At 40.0% G+C, this 20,298-nt stretch overlaps 1 protein-coding gene across 1 annotated transcript; it reads right to left on the minus strand.

Moving 5' to 3' along the window:
- Window positions 1–59: 59 nt before the first annotated feature.
- LOC123971003 (guanine nucleotide-binding protein subunit beta-4) lies at window positions 60–19,284 on the minus strand. Its single transcript, XM_046049497.1, has 10 exons — window positions 19,068–19,284; window positions 12,356–12,578; window positions 11,939–11,977; window positions 11,145–11,251; window positions 8,791–8,854; window positions 7,918–8,080; window positions 6,977–7,043; window positions 6,390–6,591; window positions 5,545–5,761; window positions 60–4,569 (listed from the first exon to the last, which is right to left on the minus strand). The coding sequence occupies exons 2-10, from the start codon at window positions 12,410–12,412 to the stop codon at window positions 4,463–4,465; spliced, it is 1,023 nt and encodes a 340-aa protein (XP_045905453.1). The 5' UTR covers window positions 12,413–12,578; window positions 19,068–19,284; the 3' UTR covers window positions 60–4,462.
- Window positions 19,285–20,298: the final 1,014 nt, after the last annotated feature.

The raw sequence follows: 20,298 nt of genomic DNA on the forward strand, positions 1-20,298 counted from the left end.
ATCTTTACAGGCTTGCATACAGTCAAATCTTTTGTAAAGGAAGTCAGCCAGGATTTGTATTCTTGGTTAGAAGCTTTTTATTGGTTACAATAACTCATGGCAACATATCAGTATCACCAAGCCACTGTACAAATACAAAAAAAAGGTCTGGTGTGAAAAAGACTATAAAAATTATTCATAACAAGTGATTATAATTTCACACAATAGCACTGTAAGAATTATCATGGCACCAAGTCCCTGGTCTTTACTGGCTTATAACAAAAAAACAATAAATAAAATCAAAACAAATGTCAGAACAGTAGGTTGTAGAGTCAAAGGGCAGTGCATTATTTTGTGATTGTGTGGTTGCGGGAATCATGTGACATAACCAATTCAAGTGATGGGGTGACTGATTTTTTTTAATTGAAAATATCCCCCCCCCCCCCATATTCAGATACTAAATTGGAGGATCGTGCAAATGCAGTCCTCGAAACTGAACATGTGCAGGAGTTCCACGTTTGTTTACATCTGCCCTTTGAAGTTAGACATTAGCACTGTGAGTATCAACGGCGACTTAAATTGATCGTCAAAATCTACTGCCAAAACATACAAACTTGCAAAGAAGTCACAGATTCAGGTTCATTGAGCTTGGTACTTCAGACAATACTGTAAATGCAACAAATTTTTGGAACATCAAATAGGCCGATTGAACAGCTTGATAAAAGTTGTGTAGTGGAGAGAATAAACTGGGAGCAGAGACTTCAGGTAAATACAACAATGTGAAATTAAACTAAGTCAAGCACCTTTTTGATTAATGAGTTTACTGCACTACTTAGATGAGAGAACTGCACAGGCACGTAGAAGTGTTACTATTTCAGGTTCCAGCTGCTATAATACTGCTCAACTACACAGAGCAGGAATTGGTTGCCTGCTGAATCATCACTGTCAGTAATGATACAGTACATACACAGTACAGTGTACCCTAATTTGACACAGCTCAGATATAAAAGAGCGGGGGGGGGATATACTTAGCCATACTTAGAGAAGACTGCTCCAAATGCTGCCTGTTAACAAAGGCTACTGCTGGCTGCCAGCTAGCTTAGCACAAAGTTGAAACGGCGAGCCTAGGCTCTGTCAAACACTAACAGTGTTTGCCCATCATAATTTTATTTAAGATGAACAAGAAATAAGTGGAAGGGTGATAATTCGCCGTTTAACTCGCCAGGCAATCGGTGGAAACTCAAGGAAGTTACAGCTAGCATTTGAGCCAAGAAATAATCCAGCAAATTGTCGTTTTTACAATATGATTTTTGTTAAACAAATTAGATATAACACGATCATTTTTGAGGTTCAGAGGTGCTGGAAGGCAGATTTTTTTTTTACCTAACAGAACCAGGCTAGCTGTTTCCCTCTGTTTTCAGTCTTTGTGCTAAGCTAACAGGCTGCCAACTGCCAGAAAGCCACATTTCACAAAAATATTTAGCTCTTCCTTTAATTGCATATCGTCTTTCGATCATCTTTACGTCCGATTTCCACTGACTTAAAAAGAAACTTTATTGTTAATAAGCGCTGTAAACTTAATAACACTTAAGGATACCAAAACCCATCTTTAGAGAACCGCCTGCTTGATCAGACAACAGATTGGGTGTAAAATCAGGTACTGATGTGACTTTAACTGATGGATATGGGGAAGGGTGGCACTTGAGTAAAGTGAGCAAACACTGTTTTTGTCACACTGACTAGTTTTCAGTTCACAGCTCAGGGTCTGTGGATAACATTGGCACAAATGAGGAAGTAACACTTAGATCTATGTTCTCCACATACATCAACAAATCACACACCCCCCCCCCCACACACACACAACCACCCTCAACACTGATATGCAATACATATCACATCCTACACACCTCAAAGATATTCTCAGGCTAAAAACTAACTGTTATTTCTTAACATTCTCTCACAATTGATTCATTAATGCAAAGCCAGGTAGAAGCAGCTAAAACATAAAAACTAAAAATAAGTCACTAGAATCACGGTATGCCAATGAGGGGTTTCACTGATAGCTGATTGAACCTAAATAAATACTACAAACTGTACGGTAGTAGTAGAAAGCACAATTGTATAAAAAGTGATGTAAAACACTTGCTTTAAGAAGCATTATGGAGCTGCATGTGGTCGTGGTGGTTTTTCCTGTAAGCATGCTTTTTTTAGTGTTTACTAGTATCAGAATGTGCTTCTATTGGGAAAAGAAAAATGATTAGCAAACTTTCTTATTGATCAGTGTGTAAAAAAGGAATCGTAAGTGGAAAACATTACTGCAGTCAATGCTAGTATTACCTTCTATTATGAATGGTATCGTAAGGCAGAATGGAGACAATAGTGCCACATCTCACAGGAGCACAAACCCTCCTTTCTCCGGTCCATGTGGGTTAAATGTCTATATTTAGAGATAGGCACCTGTGACAGCCGATGGATAGGTCCAACTCACATACATTATGTGTATTAATTTTTTAAAAAATAAGCCTTTGGAGGAACCAAAATAGTGGAAGATGCGTGATGAGAAAATACTCTAAATCAGAGATACCACTTCTATAGCTAAATAAGTCACGTGCTCAATGGTTTACATTTGTACTAGTTTGTGAGTGCGTTTCTAGCTCTCTATTAAGTGTACATTTCTGTCTACCAAGTGTACTTTCTTCACTAGCTATATTTAACAGTTCTTAACATGGTTCTGGTGAGGAAAGAAAAAAAAAACAAAATTCAACCCTTTTTCCCTTCCCTTTTTATCTTTTTAAAACAGGCGTGTGGTGGTACTGGTGTGATTTTGGAGTGGCTAACATGAATTAATTTCCACGCAGTTGCTTATTTCACACCTTGCCAACAAAAAGGACTTGTTGATCCTTCATTTTAGGAAAAAAAAAAGAAAGAAGATAATGACATTGTGAGCTCAGACATCTTTCTGCCTCTCTCCTCATCTTTTCTCTAGTCCTCAGAGGCCGCTGGCAGAGTCACTGCTGTCCTTTATGGTCCTTTAAAATCCTCATTTAATGACTGACCGCTCGACCATGTGTCCATACAGGCTCACAAATAGAAAACAGCTTCTGCTTGAGGAAAAGGTCTCCCTCTTTGCGATGCCCTTCTCTCCATCAGTGTCATTTGTATGGGCAACTTGAGATGCTCGTTGTCTCTACTTTAAGGAAAAGTGTAGATTCTATAGGCCACAGGAGAAGAAGATATTATGATGCAAAACATCTGTTTCTGACCATTGTTGGGTCGAACATGTCACACAGTTGTTGATTTGCATGGAATGAGTGTGGTCTTCAGATACTCAGCATCCGATGATTTGAAACCATAATCGATTTGAGCAGAGGCCAAGGCAGGGCCTCCAGTTAACTAAAGTTTTCTATCTTAGCCTTAAATTCACTGGTTTCTACTTTGGAGCTAAAGCTGAATCCAGACTAAACGCTGCTTGTTGGTTTTGAAGCTCTCTCTCTAAATCACTACCACAGCAGTGTGACGGTTTCCTTCCTAATGTAGAGACTGTGGTGAGGGATGCCAGGGGTCGCGTTGTTAAAAGAAAATAAAAAATACCATCATAGCCATCATTCACATGGACACGACATTTGAAGATACAGGATGCACAAGTTATGCCAACTGGCTGTAACCATAACACACACACACACACACACACTCTAAGGAAAATAAGTTTAGCTGGGCCAAATGTTTGCAAATTGTTTTGCTTGCTTGCTATATCCTCTTTCGTTGCTGGATGAGTGGACTTAACTACATCAGCAAGTACCAGAAATTTTAGAAAATGAAAGGTGATTTGTTAGGTGAAATTACAATACGCAGCTGTGTCTAAATGGTCTGACATGCTGGTACTCACACAGGATAAAAGTGTTTCTGGCATTATGTTGTGTAGAAATTGTGATTATGTACATTTAAAATAAAACATAAAACCCCCAAAATCATTAAAAAAAACTCAAGGGTGGGAAATTAACTACAAAAATATATACATACACATTATATATGCATATATGATGCATATATACACACATAATGCTATACATATATACTGTCTTTATATATACATTTACATATTACACACCAACGCTGATCTTGTTCATGGTAACAGACGCTCTTTAACGCCTTCTAGAGAATTGGTATAAGGTCGAAATCTTCTATTTTTCAGATTCAACGCATCTCTTTTTTATTTCTGGTTGGACAACTCTATTGAAAGGTTCTTATTTTTGTGTAATAGCTGGGTGAAAAAAAACATCACTTTGGAAGGTAGAAAGAGTTGGTACTTTCTCAAAGGTGGGCAGGTCGCCAATAGAGCACAGAACTGGGGGTGTCATTAGAGGATTTCGGCTGACACAGTGTGTACCCCGCATGTCCAGCCCAGCAGATAAGTTGGGATATGTAGGGTGGGGTTGCAGGGAGGAAGTTGGAGGGCAGTGATTGAGTACAACAAGAGGTTTGCTTAGTTCCAGATCCGGAGGAAACTGTCCCAGGAGCCGGTGGCCACAGCCATGCCGTCTTCTGTCACCCCTAAGCAGCTCACTCTGTTGTCGTGGCCCGCAAGCACACCTGGAGGTCGAAGAAAATAACTTCAATTAAAATATTTCCAAAAAATCTGGAACCCAAAGCCCAAATCAAGAGCCATTAAATCATAACATCATTAATTACTCAGAAATCACACTACATGCTTTTAGGTTTAATTTTCAATTTGCTGCCCATTTCTAATTTATTACGATGCCTGTTCATATCTATTCCAGGATGCAACTTACGTGTGACAGAAAAATAACTGGGAACTATTTAGAGAAATTGTTTCAGCACAAACCAAAATTTCCAGTTATAATGTGAGAATTCTTTGTCTTATGTGGCAGCAGTCAATGATTATTTTCATTATCAATTGATCTGCAGATTATTTTCTCAACTATTTGTTTATTTCTAGAAAACATCAGAAAACAGTAAAAAATAAATAAAAACTTCTGACATTTTATAGACCAAATGTTACCAATAAAATAAACTATTACCAAAGCACATTTAAATGTGTGTGCAATACAGTAACAGATGGCACAGATGGCACACCTGCCTGTGTAACCAAATTATAAAAATATAAATTCTTCCTGATTTCACATCAGAGAATAAAATGAATTAAGACTATTAAAAATCTTAAGTTAGTTTTCAGGTTACAATTAGGTTTATGTGCAATTATCTCACTTTGTGCAGTGAGGAAATAAACATACAACACACATATTTTAACTACACACTTTGCCAGGACAAAATCCAAGATGCTGTAGACCCTAATGGTCATAACACGTTTGGATTTAAGTGGTCAAATGCAAGTCATATTAGGTTTGATGCCTCATTGTTCATGTGGTCCAAATCAAAGTTAAAGGAAAAAAATGTACCCCACGCAGATTTTTGCTGATGTCACTGAACAAGAACACTGGTTTGAGCCACTTCTGGAGTGTAAATGCAGGTTAGGAAATCAAGTCTCAAAGTGCATGGTCTCCTCATCTGTCACCTCAAATAAAACAGATTTCTGACATTGCTTACCTGCACGCTCGCCTTTCAGAGTGTCCCAGACGTTGCAGTTGAAGTCATCGTAGCCGGCCAGGAGCAGTCGGCCACTCTTGGAGAAAGCCACGGAGGTGATTCCGCAGATAATGTTATCGTGGCTGTACATCATCAGCTCCTGGTCGGCACGCAGGTCAAACAGCCTGCAGGTGGCATCATCTGAGCCTGTGCCAAAGGCATTCCCATTGGGGAAAAACTGCAGGAGAAAAAAAATGTAAATCAAGCAGAAGTAAGGAAGGCGTTAAGTCATTATATTATGTTTCTTGAGTCTCTGAAGAGAGGCTTTCTTTAAAAAGAGGCTTCTTATTTTTCCCAGAGCAGAGAGTACTTTGACATGAGTAACACTGGATTTCCAGTGTATTAATGTTGTCCACTGAATTAGATTGCCACAACAAAAAGATAGTAAAACTATAATGGTCTGGCTTGTTAACCAGACAACAAAACAAACAATTAAAAGATTTTTTTTCCTTATTTTAATCAGGAAATTAATAGATTCTTTGTTTCTTATCACTGACTTGACTCGCATCATATTTTCTCTTCAAAATAAGGTGCAGTGGGTTTTAGTATATCTATACTTTATAATTTACCTTTTCCAAGATACTGATACTGTCAAGATCAAAATGTCTAACCTCCACAACATAGTCAGTTAAAATTCAATCTCTTACGGTCTAGTTTTCATTCTCATGAAAACTGCCATAGAATATTTCTTGTAACAGCACCAGCAGCATGTTTGGATGGTAGACACGAGCAGCAGTGGTTTCTATAGCAAATCCAGATGTTCTTCCTTTCTGCAGTGTGTATGTGACTAAAGTTTCAGTACTCACGGTGACAGCGTTTATGTCGGACACATGGCCGGTGAAGGACTGCCTGCACATGCCATCACGGATGTCCCACAGCTTGGAGGTGGCGTCGCAGGCTCCTGACACAAAGGTCTTGTAGTCCGGGCTTAGAGACAAACTCATCACATCCCCTGTGTGGCCAGTGAAGGACGTGGCCTGCTGGCCTGTCTCTATGTCCCACAATGCGCTGCAAGAAAGTAGGTAGTGGTTAGGTAAGAGTAACCAAAGTGTCCCCTCAGTTATAATGAAGGCGCAGGTGTGAATTACACAGCACAGGAAGATTCTGTGTGCGAGAGACAATTAGAGCTGCAACAATAATTGATTCATCAATCGAAAGAAAGTTAATTGTCAACTATTCTGATAATCAAGTAATGATTTTAGTAATTTTTCAAGCAAAAATGTCAAATATTTGCGGGTTCCAGCTCCTACATTACAGTATTAACTTTATATAATGAGAATTATTTTCAGTCTACTGTGCAGCATGGAAACAGGAATATCAATAAAATATTTCCATCATGTAAAGCGTTAATGTCTTTAAGCTGTGCGGGCGGCAGCAGAGAGGCGTTGCTCACCAGGTGGTGTCTCCCGAGCTGGTCAGTATCTGGTTGTCATCCAGGAAACGACAGCAGGACAAGTAACCTGGAGATAAACAGAGGTTCAGCATCAGATAAGGAGAGCACTGCAGTGCCCTGCCTTGTTAGTACCCCTGGGCATGACCCTTAACTCTTTAACTACCCACACGGTGGTCTACCACAACTGAACTTTTACTGCTGTGCTAATCCTTCTTCAAAATGTTGCGTCATGCAAGTGTGGCCTGTGGCCCTAAAGAGCATTCCCACTCATTTTTTGATTTCATTGTGCACAGGTAGCTGAGTCCACCCTTAATCCAAATCCTGTGATTTGAAATACAAAACAAGTAAGAAAAATTGGCTTATTTTTGGGGGATACTGGTTTAAGCAGGCATGTTTATCCAGCACTGTAGCCCCGGGGGTAGAGTTGCATGAGTATATTAGTGAAATTATTGTGAAGGCAATTTCTCACCATGATAAAATACTACCCTCTCTTTCTCTGCCTGGGCTGACAGCCTAATGAAAATTTTACTTTTTTCCATATTACATGCTTACATTGTCCTGACTACAGTGCATGGGAAAGACAAAGCCCCCACACTGATCTATCTTACTTTTCAAGGAAATGTTTGTGCCAGAAGACGTACTGTAAATAAGCCAGTGAAAACATAAGAGTCAGGAGAAAAACAACAACACCTTTCCTCTTTTGACTCATTGAACCTGCCAGCCCGTCTATACAGAATATCTGAAATCTAAATCTACAGTAAGAGAATGTGTGCTTCGCAGGTATTGGCCAAATCAGGCATGCTGGAGTGCTGACCTCAGCTAAGAATATGAGTTAGTATCGAAATAACATTTAATATGCTCAGGGTTAGTGGTTCTGTTCAGTCCAGCCAAAGACAGGCTCAGTTTATAAGCACTATTTGTTGGCTGGCCCATGCGTCTACCTGTGTGTCCGGGTAGCTCTCGGGTGACGCGCACGTTGCCCTCGCGGGTCTTCAGGCTGTATATGGAGCAGATGTTGTCCAGGCCTCCGCAGGCCACATAGTTCCCAGAGGGGGCATAGGCGCACGTCATCACCCAGGAAGAGCGCAGAGGGATGGCATGCATCTGAGGACAAGGAGAGTCAGTTATTTCTTCATGAAATGCAAAAAGGGAAATAATGTTGATCTTTAAGGATAATTAATTTATTCTGGGTCATTTAATGTTTTAATCCAAAATGCTGTGTGGTGCTTTTAAATCAACAGCTCACAAAATTATTTTCTGTACTTCAGAATAGGATGTCTGAGTGGCACTGTTGCAAAAGATGCCAATAACCAACGTGAAAACATAATTACATCAGATGGTGCAAAGGCAACAGGACTTAGCATTTACAAGCGAATCTAGGGTTTCTTTCTGCGCTTTAGATGTGAAAACAATGTATGAGCAATATCTCCGTACTGTTAAGGCACAGAGGTTCAGATTGTATAGATGCTGAATTAAAGCTATAAGGCATGAGGCGACCACATATTTTTATTCCATTATTTATGGGTAATAAGACAAATTTTTTCTTCAACCAAGTCTAGTTGGAAGACAAATCTAAATTTGCATAACAATAAGTCTGTGTGATTTCTCTCGTATGCTTTCACTATTTCACCAACAAAACACATCTGGACATTTGATATCAGCTTATCAAACCCTCTCTCTAATCAAAAAGAGTAGAGTCAGTGAAATCTGACAGGAGCAGCACATTTCAGAAAACTTCTACATGTACTGTAACGCATGTGGATTTTAACACAACTATTCTTGTACATATGACATATTCTATCACATAATCTCACCTTATTTGTCGTGTAGCTGTCCCAGATGATTAGCTTTCCATCTTGTGAGGCACTGACAAGTAACCTGGAAACAAGTTAAGAACAGCAGCATTAGACTTTGCTCCCACATTGAAAACCCCCCCCCCCAAAAACACATAATCTACGGTACATGCATATTAAAAGCAATGATAGCCAGCCACCTAGCAGACTACTGTGCTATACTGTCTGAATGGGTAAATAGCATTCATTCCCCTCCATCTTCCCTCTTTCTGACCCTCCTGGTGGATGTCTCCTCATCCAGGGAAGCTACTTTTAAATGTCCCCATACATCTAATATTCATTACCCCTGTTATGTAAAAGTCCCTGCTGTCAGGCGGGAGGTGGAAGTCTGAGGGGCTGGGAAAGCACTAGTAAGAAGCTGAGGTGGGGCAGCATGAAGGTACAGCAAAAAAAAAAAAAAACAAAAAGGGAGGAAGACAGAAGAGTACAAGGTACAAACAGTCAGTAAAGAGTGAGAGTAATAGGTGGTGCAGATGCAGAGACAACCGGAACCCCTCCCTCCCACCCTGACTGGGAGTTTCCATCTCTCCAGGAAGTAGTTTGACAGTGCTACGCTACAATCAAGAGGAGACCCATCGCACTCAAATGTCAGTGGCTGTATACAAAATAAACACTGGACTCCTGCAGGGTCACCCAGAGGGTGGCTAGGCACACACATGCACACCAATACACACACTTAACAGAATAATCAGGAATGAACAGCCTATGCATCATCAGCTGCAGGTAATACCAGTATTTAGCTTTGTAATCAAACAGAGTTACACTCAAACACAGATTTTTGTGGTGAAAAAAAGAGAAATCCAATTTAACAGAATTGAAGTGTGGGATCAGTGTTCAAAAATCTAGTAAACAGTTAAAAAAGCAGTTTGTAAGTTTTGATTTAGTGACAACTCACAGTTGCAGTCAAATCTGGACAGAGAGGAACTTTACTCACCGATTCATTTTGAATCATCAATACATTTGGAAAACTGTCAAAGAGGTTTAGATCTTACAAACTGCATCTTTAAGGCAATATTAAATAAGCTGTGGTGGCTGCCTGTCTCTATGCCCAGTGAATATCATTACTGTGCTCATAGTGAGGGCGTAAAAAACAGTGCTAGACAGATGTACAGTAGTAGTAGTGGAGGTGGCAGTAGTGACAGTACATTATGGCTGTATTAGTCATATTAGTAGAGTAGTAGTAGTAGTGGTAATAGTGGTACTGGTAGTAATATAGCCCCACACCTGGGACTTCCGTCACTGCCCCAGTGCATTGCATTGGGAGACAGATGGACAGAGAGAAAGGTAAAGAGTGACACAGACATATTAAACACAGAATAAATTGTTTCATTACATTGGTACAAGCTGTTGAAAACCCCAAAATGTTTCGGTAATTATACTAGTGCATATTTGCAGTGAGTAATTTGGTACTGATATGCTGCCATAGCTGAAGTTATGCTACATTGCATGGCCTAGATATAGATAGTAAAGTTGTGAAAATACATAGATATTACAACTAATATAAGAATTTAAGCAGTAAAGTCAATTTCCAAGACAGAGATTAGACCGATACCAGACTGGCGATTTTATTGAAAACTCCCTGCGCGGTGCCTGAAGGCGTGTCCATGTTTGGCTGGAATGAAAACCTACAGATTGACAGCCCTTGGAGGCACTTTGTTGTCCATCCCTGGCAAACTGTAGATATTGTCTAGAAATATAACAGTCCGCTGGCAGGTGACAGAAATTAAGCCTCAGGGCGGAAGTGACCTTCAAAGTTTGTATAATTCCAATAAAATTAGAAAAGAAAATGGGCTAAAATGTGCTGATTATTAGCGTCCCTTTGTGTTTTTAAAGCATTACCATTTTTTAGTGAACCTTGTCTCCTGTGGGCCACCGTAGGTAATTCATGTAAACTAAAGAGCAGATATAATTACATTCCAGTGTGACTATTTTGAGTGGAAACCATCAAGCAAGCAACCTAAAGCATCATCACATAGACAGCAGAAAAAAACCCCACCAAACCAGGGCCAACCACTGCATCAAAATTATTTTGCTGAAAAACATTTAGTTGACAATGGACTGCGGGTGTAACAGTGCAGTAGTCTCTTCTGTAAGGTATCCCAAAACTTTCCAGAAATGGGGGAAGAGAGTTAAATGTTATCTGAAAGTACAGACTGTATGTCTGCCAATTATCAGAAATGCCCCTAAAAATAAAACATAATAAAAAGATAAATCAGAACAAGACGACAAAAAAACAAAAACTCAAACTCAATTAAAAGGTTCATATTCTATACTACTCTTAGCCAATTGAGTTGTCCGTAGAATAAGTTCACTACCTGGAGTCGCTACCCCAGTGCATTGCATAGATCTTGGCCAGGTGGCCCCTGAGAGTGCGTCGCGTCCGCATCTGTATCCGGCCCACTGAGTCCAGACCAGCTGTGATCTGCCAAAACACAGGAAGAAGCGTTAGCTGTGACACCCAAGGCCCACACAGTTTTATCACCGCAAATACACACATTACTGGACTGTGGACTCTAGCTGAGGCAGCAAAAACTGCCCGACATCGCTCCACAATTGACAATGACAAATAACCCTGGCGGTTGGTTAAATTTCTACACAATGTCTGTGGAATATTTATATTTATATGGATGCAGTGACAACATGTTGTAAATGCTGACAGGCCGAGGGCAGACCAGGAACGATTTGTAATGTCTATTTTGACACTTCTACCACCTTCTACCGATCAGCCACTGACTAACACTGAAGGCAATGACAAGTTTTTTTTGTTACAACTGTATTTTTCTCAAGTATTCACAAGTGAGATTGTCTTATCTAGCTTCAGAAAAGTCCAATTGATATAGAACTGAACAGGCTACATTACAAATTAAAGGGTCAAAACTTAATTCATGGTTTTCTCTGTATATCACCGAAGTGCTTTGCCATGTGAAAATCTACAACCTCATTTTGTTATACATCAGCTGAGACATCTCATGGTTTGACCGATTTAGAGTAACTTTTAAAGTCTTAAAACAATCCCTCCTTGTGCAAAATACAGTTATTGTTGCACTGCACAAGAAAATACGCTGCTAATTGTTTACACAGTATTCTATATGTGATGGGGAAGTCTTACCTGTGACAGAGTGGAGTCACTGCAGGCTTTCCTGGCATCCTGCAACACAACAAAAACCTTAATAATCACACTGACCAGCAACAAATTTCATTTTTTTCAGTCGCTGCATAGTTAGATGTAACACGTGGTTACTGCACAGACAAACACTAACAATGTCACAAATAAACAAACTTTAAAAGACAAATGTGTCTAAACATGTGCCACAAGTTCTAATGGTCACGGAACAGTCACACAAAAGCAATTGACATTTATAGATCAATTCCCACAATCTCATTTCTGTACAAGAATGAAAGTGGCCGATTGACAGGTTATATGCAGAGCGCGTTACCATCTCATCTGAAACTGTGAGTCACAGCTTGCAGTGACTGGACAGTGGTACACATGTGATGTACTAACACACACAAAGTGTTGCCGTACCCGGATCTGACTGCGTAGTTGCTCGGCTTCCTGCCGCAACTGTTCCAGCTCACTCATTGTCCCTCTGTGATGTGTTCAGGCCGTATTCCACTCCAAATACTGACTGGGCTGGGCAAACACACGTGCCTGCAAGCACGCGCACACGCACTCACACACACACACACACACACACACACACTCGCTCGCTCACTCACCCACCCTCACACGTTTTACCAGCTGACACCTGCAAGAAAAAAAAAAGAGACAGAAATACTATGAGTTCAACAGGCACACGGAGAGTGAAGGATGGGAACTTCATTCAGACAAACATAGCTATCCTGTATGGGTTCAGACCAAAGGAGGGTGCTGCGAAGGGTGGGGCTGGGTGGGGCTGGGTGGGGGCCTGGAGGGTGGCCTGGCTCTTCAAAACACCCACAGTCTGGTTCAAAAGGCCAAATGAGCCAGGCTTTGACCTTTCCTGTCTCAATCAGCCTTTTGTGTTGTTGCGTTGTGCTGTTTGCCCGGCCCGTCCCAAAGAGCTGTGAATGTGTGTGTGTTTTGTACTGTGGCCAGATCTGGATGGCTTATTAGGCAATATTTCCAAATGAGCAAAATAACATATGTTCATTTATTTAACTACGTGTGTATACATTATGTGACAGACGTTTATTTAAATGTGTGTCAGACTGAGCATCTGTTTGTACGTGCATGCACGTATGTGTGTGCGCGTATATGCATGTGCGATTTGCCACTTCCTTTACCTTGGGGAGCCTGAATGTGGGTCACAAAGCACTTAGACACTCCTCAGAAATGTTTGGACTGCACCACCCACCGTCATTTTCCGGGCTGTTTTACAGTCAGCTGTCTAACCCTCAGAGATTAAATTTTCAGTTCCATTTTCTATAATTTAACAATTAGACTGAGTCCAGGCCTTCCTCTCCTCAGAAAATCATGTTAATGCAAAGAGGAGGATCATTTGTGCTTTATCTTCATTTTTTGCAGAGGGCCCCAGCTACTTATTCACCACAAAATAACATCCCAACAGTGAAAAGACAATGACAAAGACAATGATTTTCATTCATGCTGCTGAGATTTCCCTAAGATATTGTAAGTGTGTGGGAAGTTACTCTTTTGGATTCCTGGTTCACTTGGTTTTGGTCATTGTGCTTCTGCTCTGCTAACAGAAGAGAGGATGCCTTGGACTGCTCATCGTGGACTTGTGTCTCAGCCAAAGAGGTTTTTGAGAGTAACGAGCCATCAGGGACAGCGAGCGTTGCAATGTATTCAGCTGCCCAGGAGTGACATCACTCTCAGCTGACGCAATCCCCCAGAAGAGATGCTCTCAGCGTCAGCTCGCCTATGATATGGTGCTGTTCTATGACCGCCATGGATCCATTATACTGTATGCCTCTGAAATCTGCCACGTCACAGAGAGCGCCTTGTGGACTACCAAAACACCCAATATGACCTTCTACACTCTTAAATATTTTCAATCGATGCTTTCAGCCTGAGGCTTGTATTGTGAAAGGCAACGGAGCACACAAGAGAGATGGTGGTGGAAAATAACGCAGGTATGATGGAAGGTGACGCTTAAAAAAAAACGTGATGTGTTGGGGTGCTTTACTATCAGTTTGGATAAAACGGACAGCTCTGATTTTAGGCAGGCCAAGGGAGTGACTTGTTAAAAGTGCCACAACAAATTGTCTCATTTACACGTGGATACTAAATATTAGTCATTTCAAAACCAAAACAGGCCACTCATTACTGCTGTCATAAGTAACCACATGTCAACCGCAGCCAAAATAAGCTACCACAAAGACAAATGGTCCCTACAAAAGGAACAGGTAAAGTTTACCTTAGTGGTAAACCTCAGTGAGCAACTATGTGTGTCTTTTCTCCAGATGTGAGAGTGGAGTCATGCAGCCAGCCAGGCAGGCCCAATGCAGGCCCAGAGCATGGCACAGTATCAGGGGCGACAAAGGCAGAGCTGTGTGTTGGAGATCCCCATTGTTTAGTATGTGGCTGCCAGCTACAGTAGATAGTGCTGCTTGGCACCACCGCAGTTGGGTCTCTGAGACTGGCCATGGGAAGCTATAATTGTTACTGCCCTTCTGACACCAACCAACATGTTCAAGCTCATGATGAAGCTCCCAACAGCCAGCAAGAGACCACTGTGTCTGAATTGGGACCAAAACAGCTTCCATTCATTGGCATAAGAAAAACTGCAGGAAGGCAGAAAAAGGCAAACCGGTGCACTTTGCGTCACTTTCATAGGGCTGTGCCTACACATAATTCTCTTTTATAAATCTCAGCCAGTAGTTAGCTAGAAATTGATGTAGGCATGCTCTTAATCACATGTTTGCATTTGGTCAATGAAAAGAATGGCAAAGAAGAGGTGCGATTACACTTCAAAATCACTGCTGTGTTGACAAAGTCTTCTAACAATGCCAGAGGAGCTTATAAATGACCATTACACACCACTCTGGTTATAGATAGTGTCCATGGTGGTTTTAATTAAAAAATGAATCATACATGTATCAGTTAACCAATAACTATGGTATCTAACATAAAATGTAATCAGTAAAGGGATTAAATAAGCAACAACAGACAGAAATAAAAGGAGACAACAGAAAATATATTATTTTAATGGCCAGAATAAAAACAATTATATTAAGCAAAAACTTTGATAAATTATATAAGTTTTAAGTATAAGTTTTGAAATGTGTCTTTGACTGGTATATAATAAAAAAAAAAAATCACATGCAGCTTGCATGTGCTTTTTTAATCAGTTGATTAATCGATTAGTCAAATGACAGATTTTTCACCTATTTTGCTAACTGATTATAAAGTCCTTTTTTGAGCAAAATGCCAAAATCCACAGCTTCTCAAATGTGAATATTTGCTAATTGTCTTAGCTTTCTCTCATAGTAAACTGAACATATTTGGGTTTTGAACCAATTGATTTGAAGATGTCACTCTAGGCTCTGGGAAATTGTGGCGGGCATTTATTTACTACTGACTTTCTGCCATTTTTATAAGCCACACAATTAAATTAATTAATCAGGGAAATAATCAGAAGATGAATTGATAATGAAAATAATCTTTAGTTGCAGCCCTTTAGTTGCTTCAGGTAGTGTTGTAGTACTCGAGACCGGTCTTGGACTCCTCTCGGACTCGACCGTATTTGTACTCGGTCTTGTCTCGGTCTCGGAAATTGAGGAGTCCAGTCAAGACCATAACTTTGGGAATATCAAAAAATTGCTTTTGCATTGTCTGATTTATTTGTTAACATCCTAACTTTGGATGTAAAACGTTTTGCTTCAAATGCAACCAATAACCCTAATTAAAAATGTGTTGTTCCCGTTAACGACTGTCACCCCTCCCCACGATTGTAAGCATGGAAAAGGAGTGTTGAATAAAGATGCTTAAGTTGGTTTCAGCTCTTGGTTTTTGTATGTGGGTGTTTTAATAGGTGTGTGGATCTTTCAGATCAATTTGAGAGGTACCTATGATCTCGTTCCACATTTTATTGTGCGTCATGTAAGGTGGGGAACTGGTCTTGGTCTTGACTCTGTCTCGCCCTCCCTCGGTCTTGGTTTGGGTGGTCTTCACTACAACACTAGGTTCAGGTGTCAAAACATCATAGGCTGCTGTAGCGTGTTAACATGACTGTATTCTGTTTATCATGTTTGAGACACTGGCATGCAAACTTTCACTTTCATTTTTATGCCACTCAGACAGCGAGAAAGATAGACACATGGAGAGATCTTAACATCTCAGCAGTAAGGTCATCGTCAGTCACTTGGTCACAAGATATTTGTTACAGGAGACCCTACAGTGTGTGTCCCTGCTCACTAGATAGTTTATGATCAGCAGGAAATATACAACCATAAGTGCTTTAAGAGAACGTGAAAACAAAATCCAGAAGCAGTTCAAAGTGAAGATTCACAACAAACATGATGGGAGTCATAACACTCATCAGTATTGCATCTAACATAAATCTGTCAGAGACACCTTCTGCTCCTTCTAGGTCACATACAGTAGAAAATCAGTCGCATCTGCCCTGATCAAAAAAATTAAATACTGGTGAACAGAGCAGCAGGAGGTGCAGGCAGTGCAGCTGCACCCAGAGCCACAGGGGCCCAACAACATGGAATTGTCAGGAAGTTAAGGAATTAACATTATGAACAGCCAAGGTCTGAATAAATTGTTCCACTATAGCCAACTGTGAGCACTTATACCCGTGTTTACAGTGAAATTTTAATATTTATCATTATCAAAATCACTGCCTGCATTGGATACAAGTATTCTTATTTCCAATATAAAATGACAAGACTTTGAATTACACTTTCTTTACTTTCTGTACATTAAGACATTTTGCTCACTTACAATACATTTCGCTGACTTGAATATTTCCCTGGTTACAGACCGTCTGTTTTCAAATGTTACGATGCGTTTTAATTTGTAATAATTCTACAATCTAAAGGCTGAAGTCCAACAATTATGGAGCCCTTTTCCCTTCCTTGTATCCAAATCAGCTTCTACACAATTCATCAACTTCAGACATTTTTATTACATTTATGATACACACTGCTAAAGGATAGAAACTTTGTTCAGGTATTTTGTTCAAATTGTGTTAAACATCTTATAAAAAGACAATAACCAGTCACCTACACCTGTTCTTGTCCTAGCAGTTTCTATATGAGAGCCAATTTCAGGAGCCATGAGTGTCTGTACTGGATGGGCCCCGCTGAAAATGAGCAGGATAAATCACCACGGTTTGGTGTGTGAAAGTGAAAACTGGATCCAGCAGGGCCGCTCCACCAGCAGTAAACTTGTTCAGATAACCCACTGACTATGCAAAGGAATGGAGGAAATACCTGGTAAGATTCCAGTAAGGTAAGAGGCCACATGTCTTCCTCCAAGTCAGCTGATACATATGTTCACATATCTTACATCATATATATATATAAAAAAAATAACTGCTTAGAGAATATCTGGTATGGAAGATAGACGCATCAGTCGGAGCCACCATGTAGGTGTTTTGGTTGGTACCCAGCAAAATTAGAAAGTTTGATTTTGCTTATTATTGCACAGATCTGACAGTATGACCTACTTTGATCACAGGTTTCACCCCACCTAAACCAGATGGTTACAGAATTACACATAATGCAGTCATACGTAATTCCTAATCAAAACTACAAGAGCCCAATAAGATGGGGCCTGTTTGGACAAGACGGATTTTAAGTGACATGCACAATCTGAAGTGAAGCACAATTGTGTTACGTTAAAGTTCGAGATTTCCTGCGAAGGTATAATGGGTCCAGCTATAAAAACTGCTGTTTTTTTGCTTTTACCACAAGTTAGTTTCTCTGAGGTGTGGCATAGGTGTGGTAAGATGTGGTATAGGTTTGGCAACACAGCTGTACAAATAGGAGATGCAATAAAATTCAAATTAACGTTGATTATTATATTTATGATATACTGATTATTTTACCGCCCCAAACCTGTGAGCTCAATGCACACAATATTATTATTGTGAGTACTGTATACTGGCTTTCATTTTCCAGGGGTTACTGTAAAATGTTATCGGTGTTGTCTTTTCCTGGCTGTAGGGCTGCAAATAACAATAACTTTAATTATTGATGATCTGTTGATTTTTGTTCATTTAGTAGATTAACCTGACTAGAGAGTTTTTGGCATTATCGCAGGATAATTGACAAATGATAAAGCATTAATTATCAAAATTATTGTCATTTATTTTCTGTTGATCAACTTATCTAATCATTGGCGAACCTTTAAAGCTTTACCTGGCTTTAAAGACTGTATTACAGTTAAGTGATATAACTCTTCTAAATGAACAAGTGTATGTTATCTACTCGGCCATCATACACACTTTATTTATATTTAAACGTTATGTTAATCACAATACTGTCCACCTTCACATTTGATTAAACGTGCCAAGTGTACTGAAACATGTAGGTAAGTACTAACGTTAACCAGGCCAAAATAAGCTGTGGATTGACAACATACATGATTAAGTTTCACAAACTTACTTCATACTGTAACTATATCGTGCATCAATAGCAACCCACTGTCCAGCCTTATACACCGACTGTCAACAACAATCAAGACAGGAAGCCATCAGCTACATCGTTTGGACACACAGAGACTCTAGATTAAATTAACATCTATTATGAATTGATCTGAGTCGAGATACATTTCTGACACAAGCAACAAATTGCATGAGTCGCGCGCCCTGTCACGCTACCAGTTGCCTCTCGGTTGAAGGCGGACTGGCATGTATATTTAATAGAAAAAGGGAATTTAAGCTACGCAGGGTCTCGTGTAGCCACAAATGACAAATCTGATGTATGAAATGGGATCAGACGACATGTGTGTCTACTAGTGAAAGGTTTTTCCCCTGTAGTTCCGCCTGTGAATCGTTTGACAGCCTGTAAAAGGCCGCGTTTGGATAGCAGTGAATTTTCAGCAGTAAATTTTCAGCAGTGGAAAGCTTTGCTTAGAAGGAAAAAAACAGCACTGAGGCAATAGTAGCCTGGGAACAGTTATGTCAAGAGCTACACTGCTGCTCAGACCAGTGACAATATTTCAAGCGTACGGACATTTTTGCATCTCACCCTCTATGTAAAACAAAATAGAGCCGCCGTTAGCAAAGCAGGAAATAGCCTTAAATCCACCAAAATATCAAGACAAGACAACACGTCCTTACCTGAAACAGGCTTTTTTTGACTCTGTCCGTCCTTGCAATCTGTATCACACCGATCCGTTTTCAAACGACAACCATGGCCCCAGCTGTGGGAGAAATCGCAAAGGCAGCCGCGTTAATTTTAAGACAATTTAATCGGTTTAAAGGGGTAGAAGCCAGCGCAACTCCGGTCGGATTAGACCAAATTTTTCACCAAGCAAGCTAATCACCACACCCATGAAAGTGGGAACATGGCAACAGCCTACGCTGAGGGGTGCGTGGTGGTGAATAGATTGATGTTTTTTTTAAACTAGCAAATATAAAACGTTTTAAAATATCAGTCTGTCGCTAAGTCTCGTTATAATAAACCAAGTACTCAAAAACAATCGGTAATAACGTTTCCTTCATGTTTGGGGAAATGACTGAAATTTGTTTTGTAACCCATGGACGAAATGGTACCGTCTGTCAGCCCCCTCAACAAAAAGGAACCGAATGGGATACAGGAAACAAATATTAGACCTATAAAGTAGTAGTAGAATTACAGTGCTTCAAAAGGACTTCACCTCAGGTTTGCAAAGCCACTTTTTGGTCTAACACAGAATAAAGCAGAAGAGGTGTGAATCTATGGTATATTGCTTTTTTTTTTAAAGTAATATTTAAATTAATTTTCTTCTGATTGTGTTCTTTGACAGTAAACTGCACATCTTTGGGTTTTGAACTGTTTGTTGGACAAAACAAATATTTTAATATGGGCTCTGGGAACTGTGATGGGCATTTTTCATTATTTTCTGACATTTTGGAGACCAAATGATTAGTCAGTTTATCAATATTACATTACATTTATCTGACGCTTTTATCCAAAGGCATATAAATAGTCAGATTGTAAATTACGTACTGGTTACACGCTTATAATAAATTATCTTATTGTTCCAAGTGACATGAAAACAATGGAAATGGAAGACAATTTACTACAGAATGTTGTTTCTTTCTGTTCCTACACTATTGAGACTTAAATCATTTACAATATATCCAGTAACTACAACACAGAAAAGTGAAGATGAATCAGTTGCTATTTCAAAACCTAAAGCTGTAAGGTTTGATTTTTGCCAGAAGACAGCTGTGCCAAGTCTCAGCACGGCACACCACGGTTGGCCTGCAGTGGGCTCATTGAAAAGGATCTCTCTCCATTAGGACAGGATGAATTTTTAATGGGGCCAATGAAAGAGAGCAGTGGGATAGGCTTCTCTGCACGAGC

Source organism: Micropterus dolomieu, linkage group LG05 (genome assembly GCF_021292245.1).
Source record: "Micropterus dolomieu isolate WLL.071019.BEF.003 ecotype Adirondacks linkage group LG05, ASM2129224v1, whole genome shotgun sequence".
Lineage (NCBI taxonomy): Eukaryota > Metazoa > Chordata > Actinopteri > Centrarchiformes > Centrarchidae > Micropterus > Micropterus dolomieu.

Coding starts and splice junctions, on each gene's coding strand:
- LOC123971003 (XM_046049497.1), bottom strand. CDS start 12,412: ATGAGTGAGCTGGAACAGTTGCGGCAGGAAGCCGAGCAACTACGCAGT. Junction 11,978..12,355: donor AACTACGCAGTCAGATCCGG/GTACGGCAACAC, acceptor GTTGTGTTGCAG/GATGCCAGGAAAGCCTGCAG. Junction 8,855..11,144: donor CACTGGGGTAGCGACTCCAG/GTAGTGAACTTA, acceptor ACTTGTTTCCAG/GTTACTTGTCAGTGCCTCAC.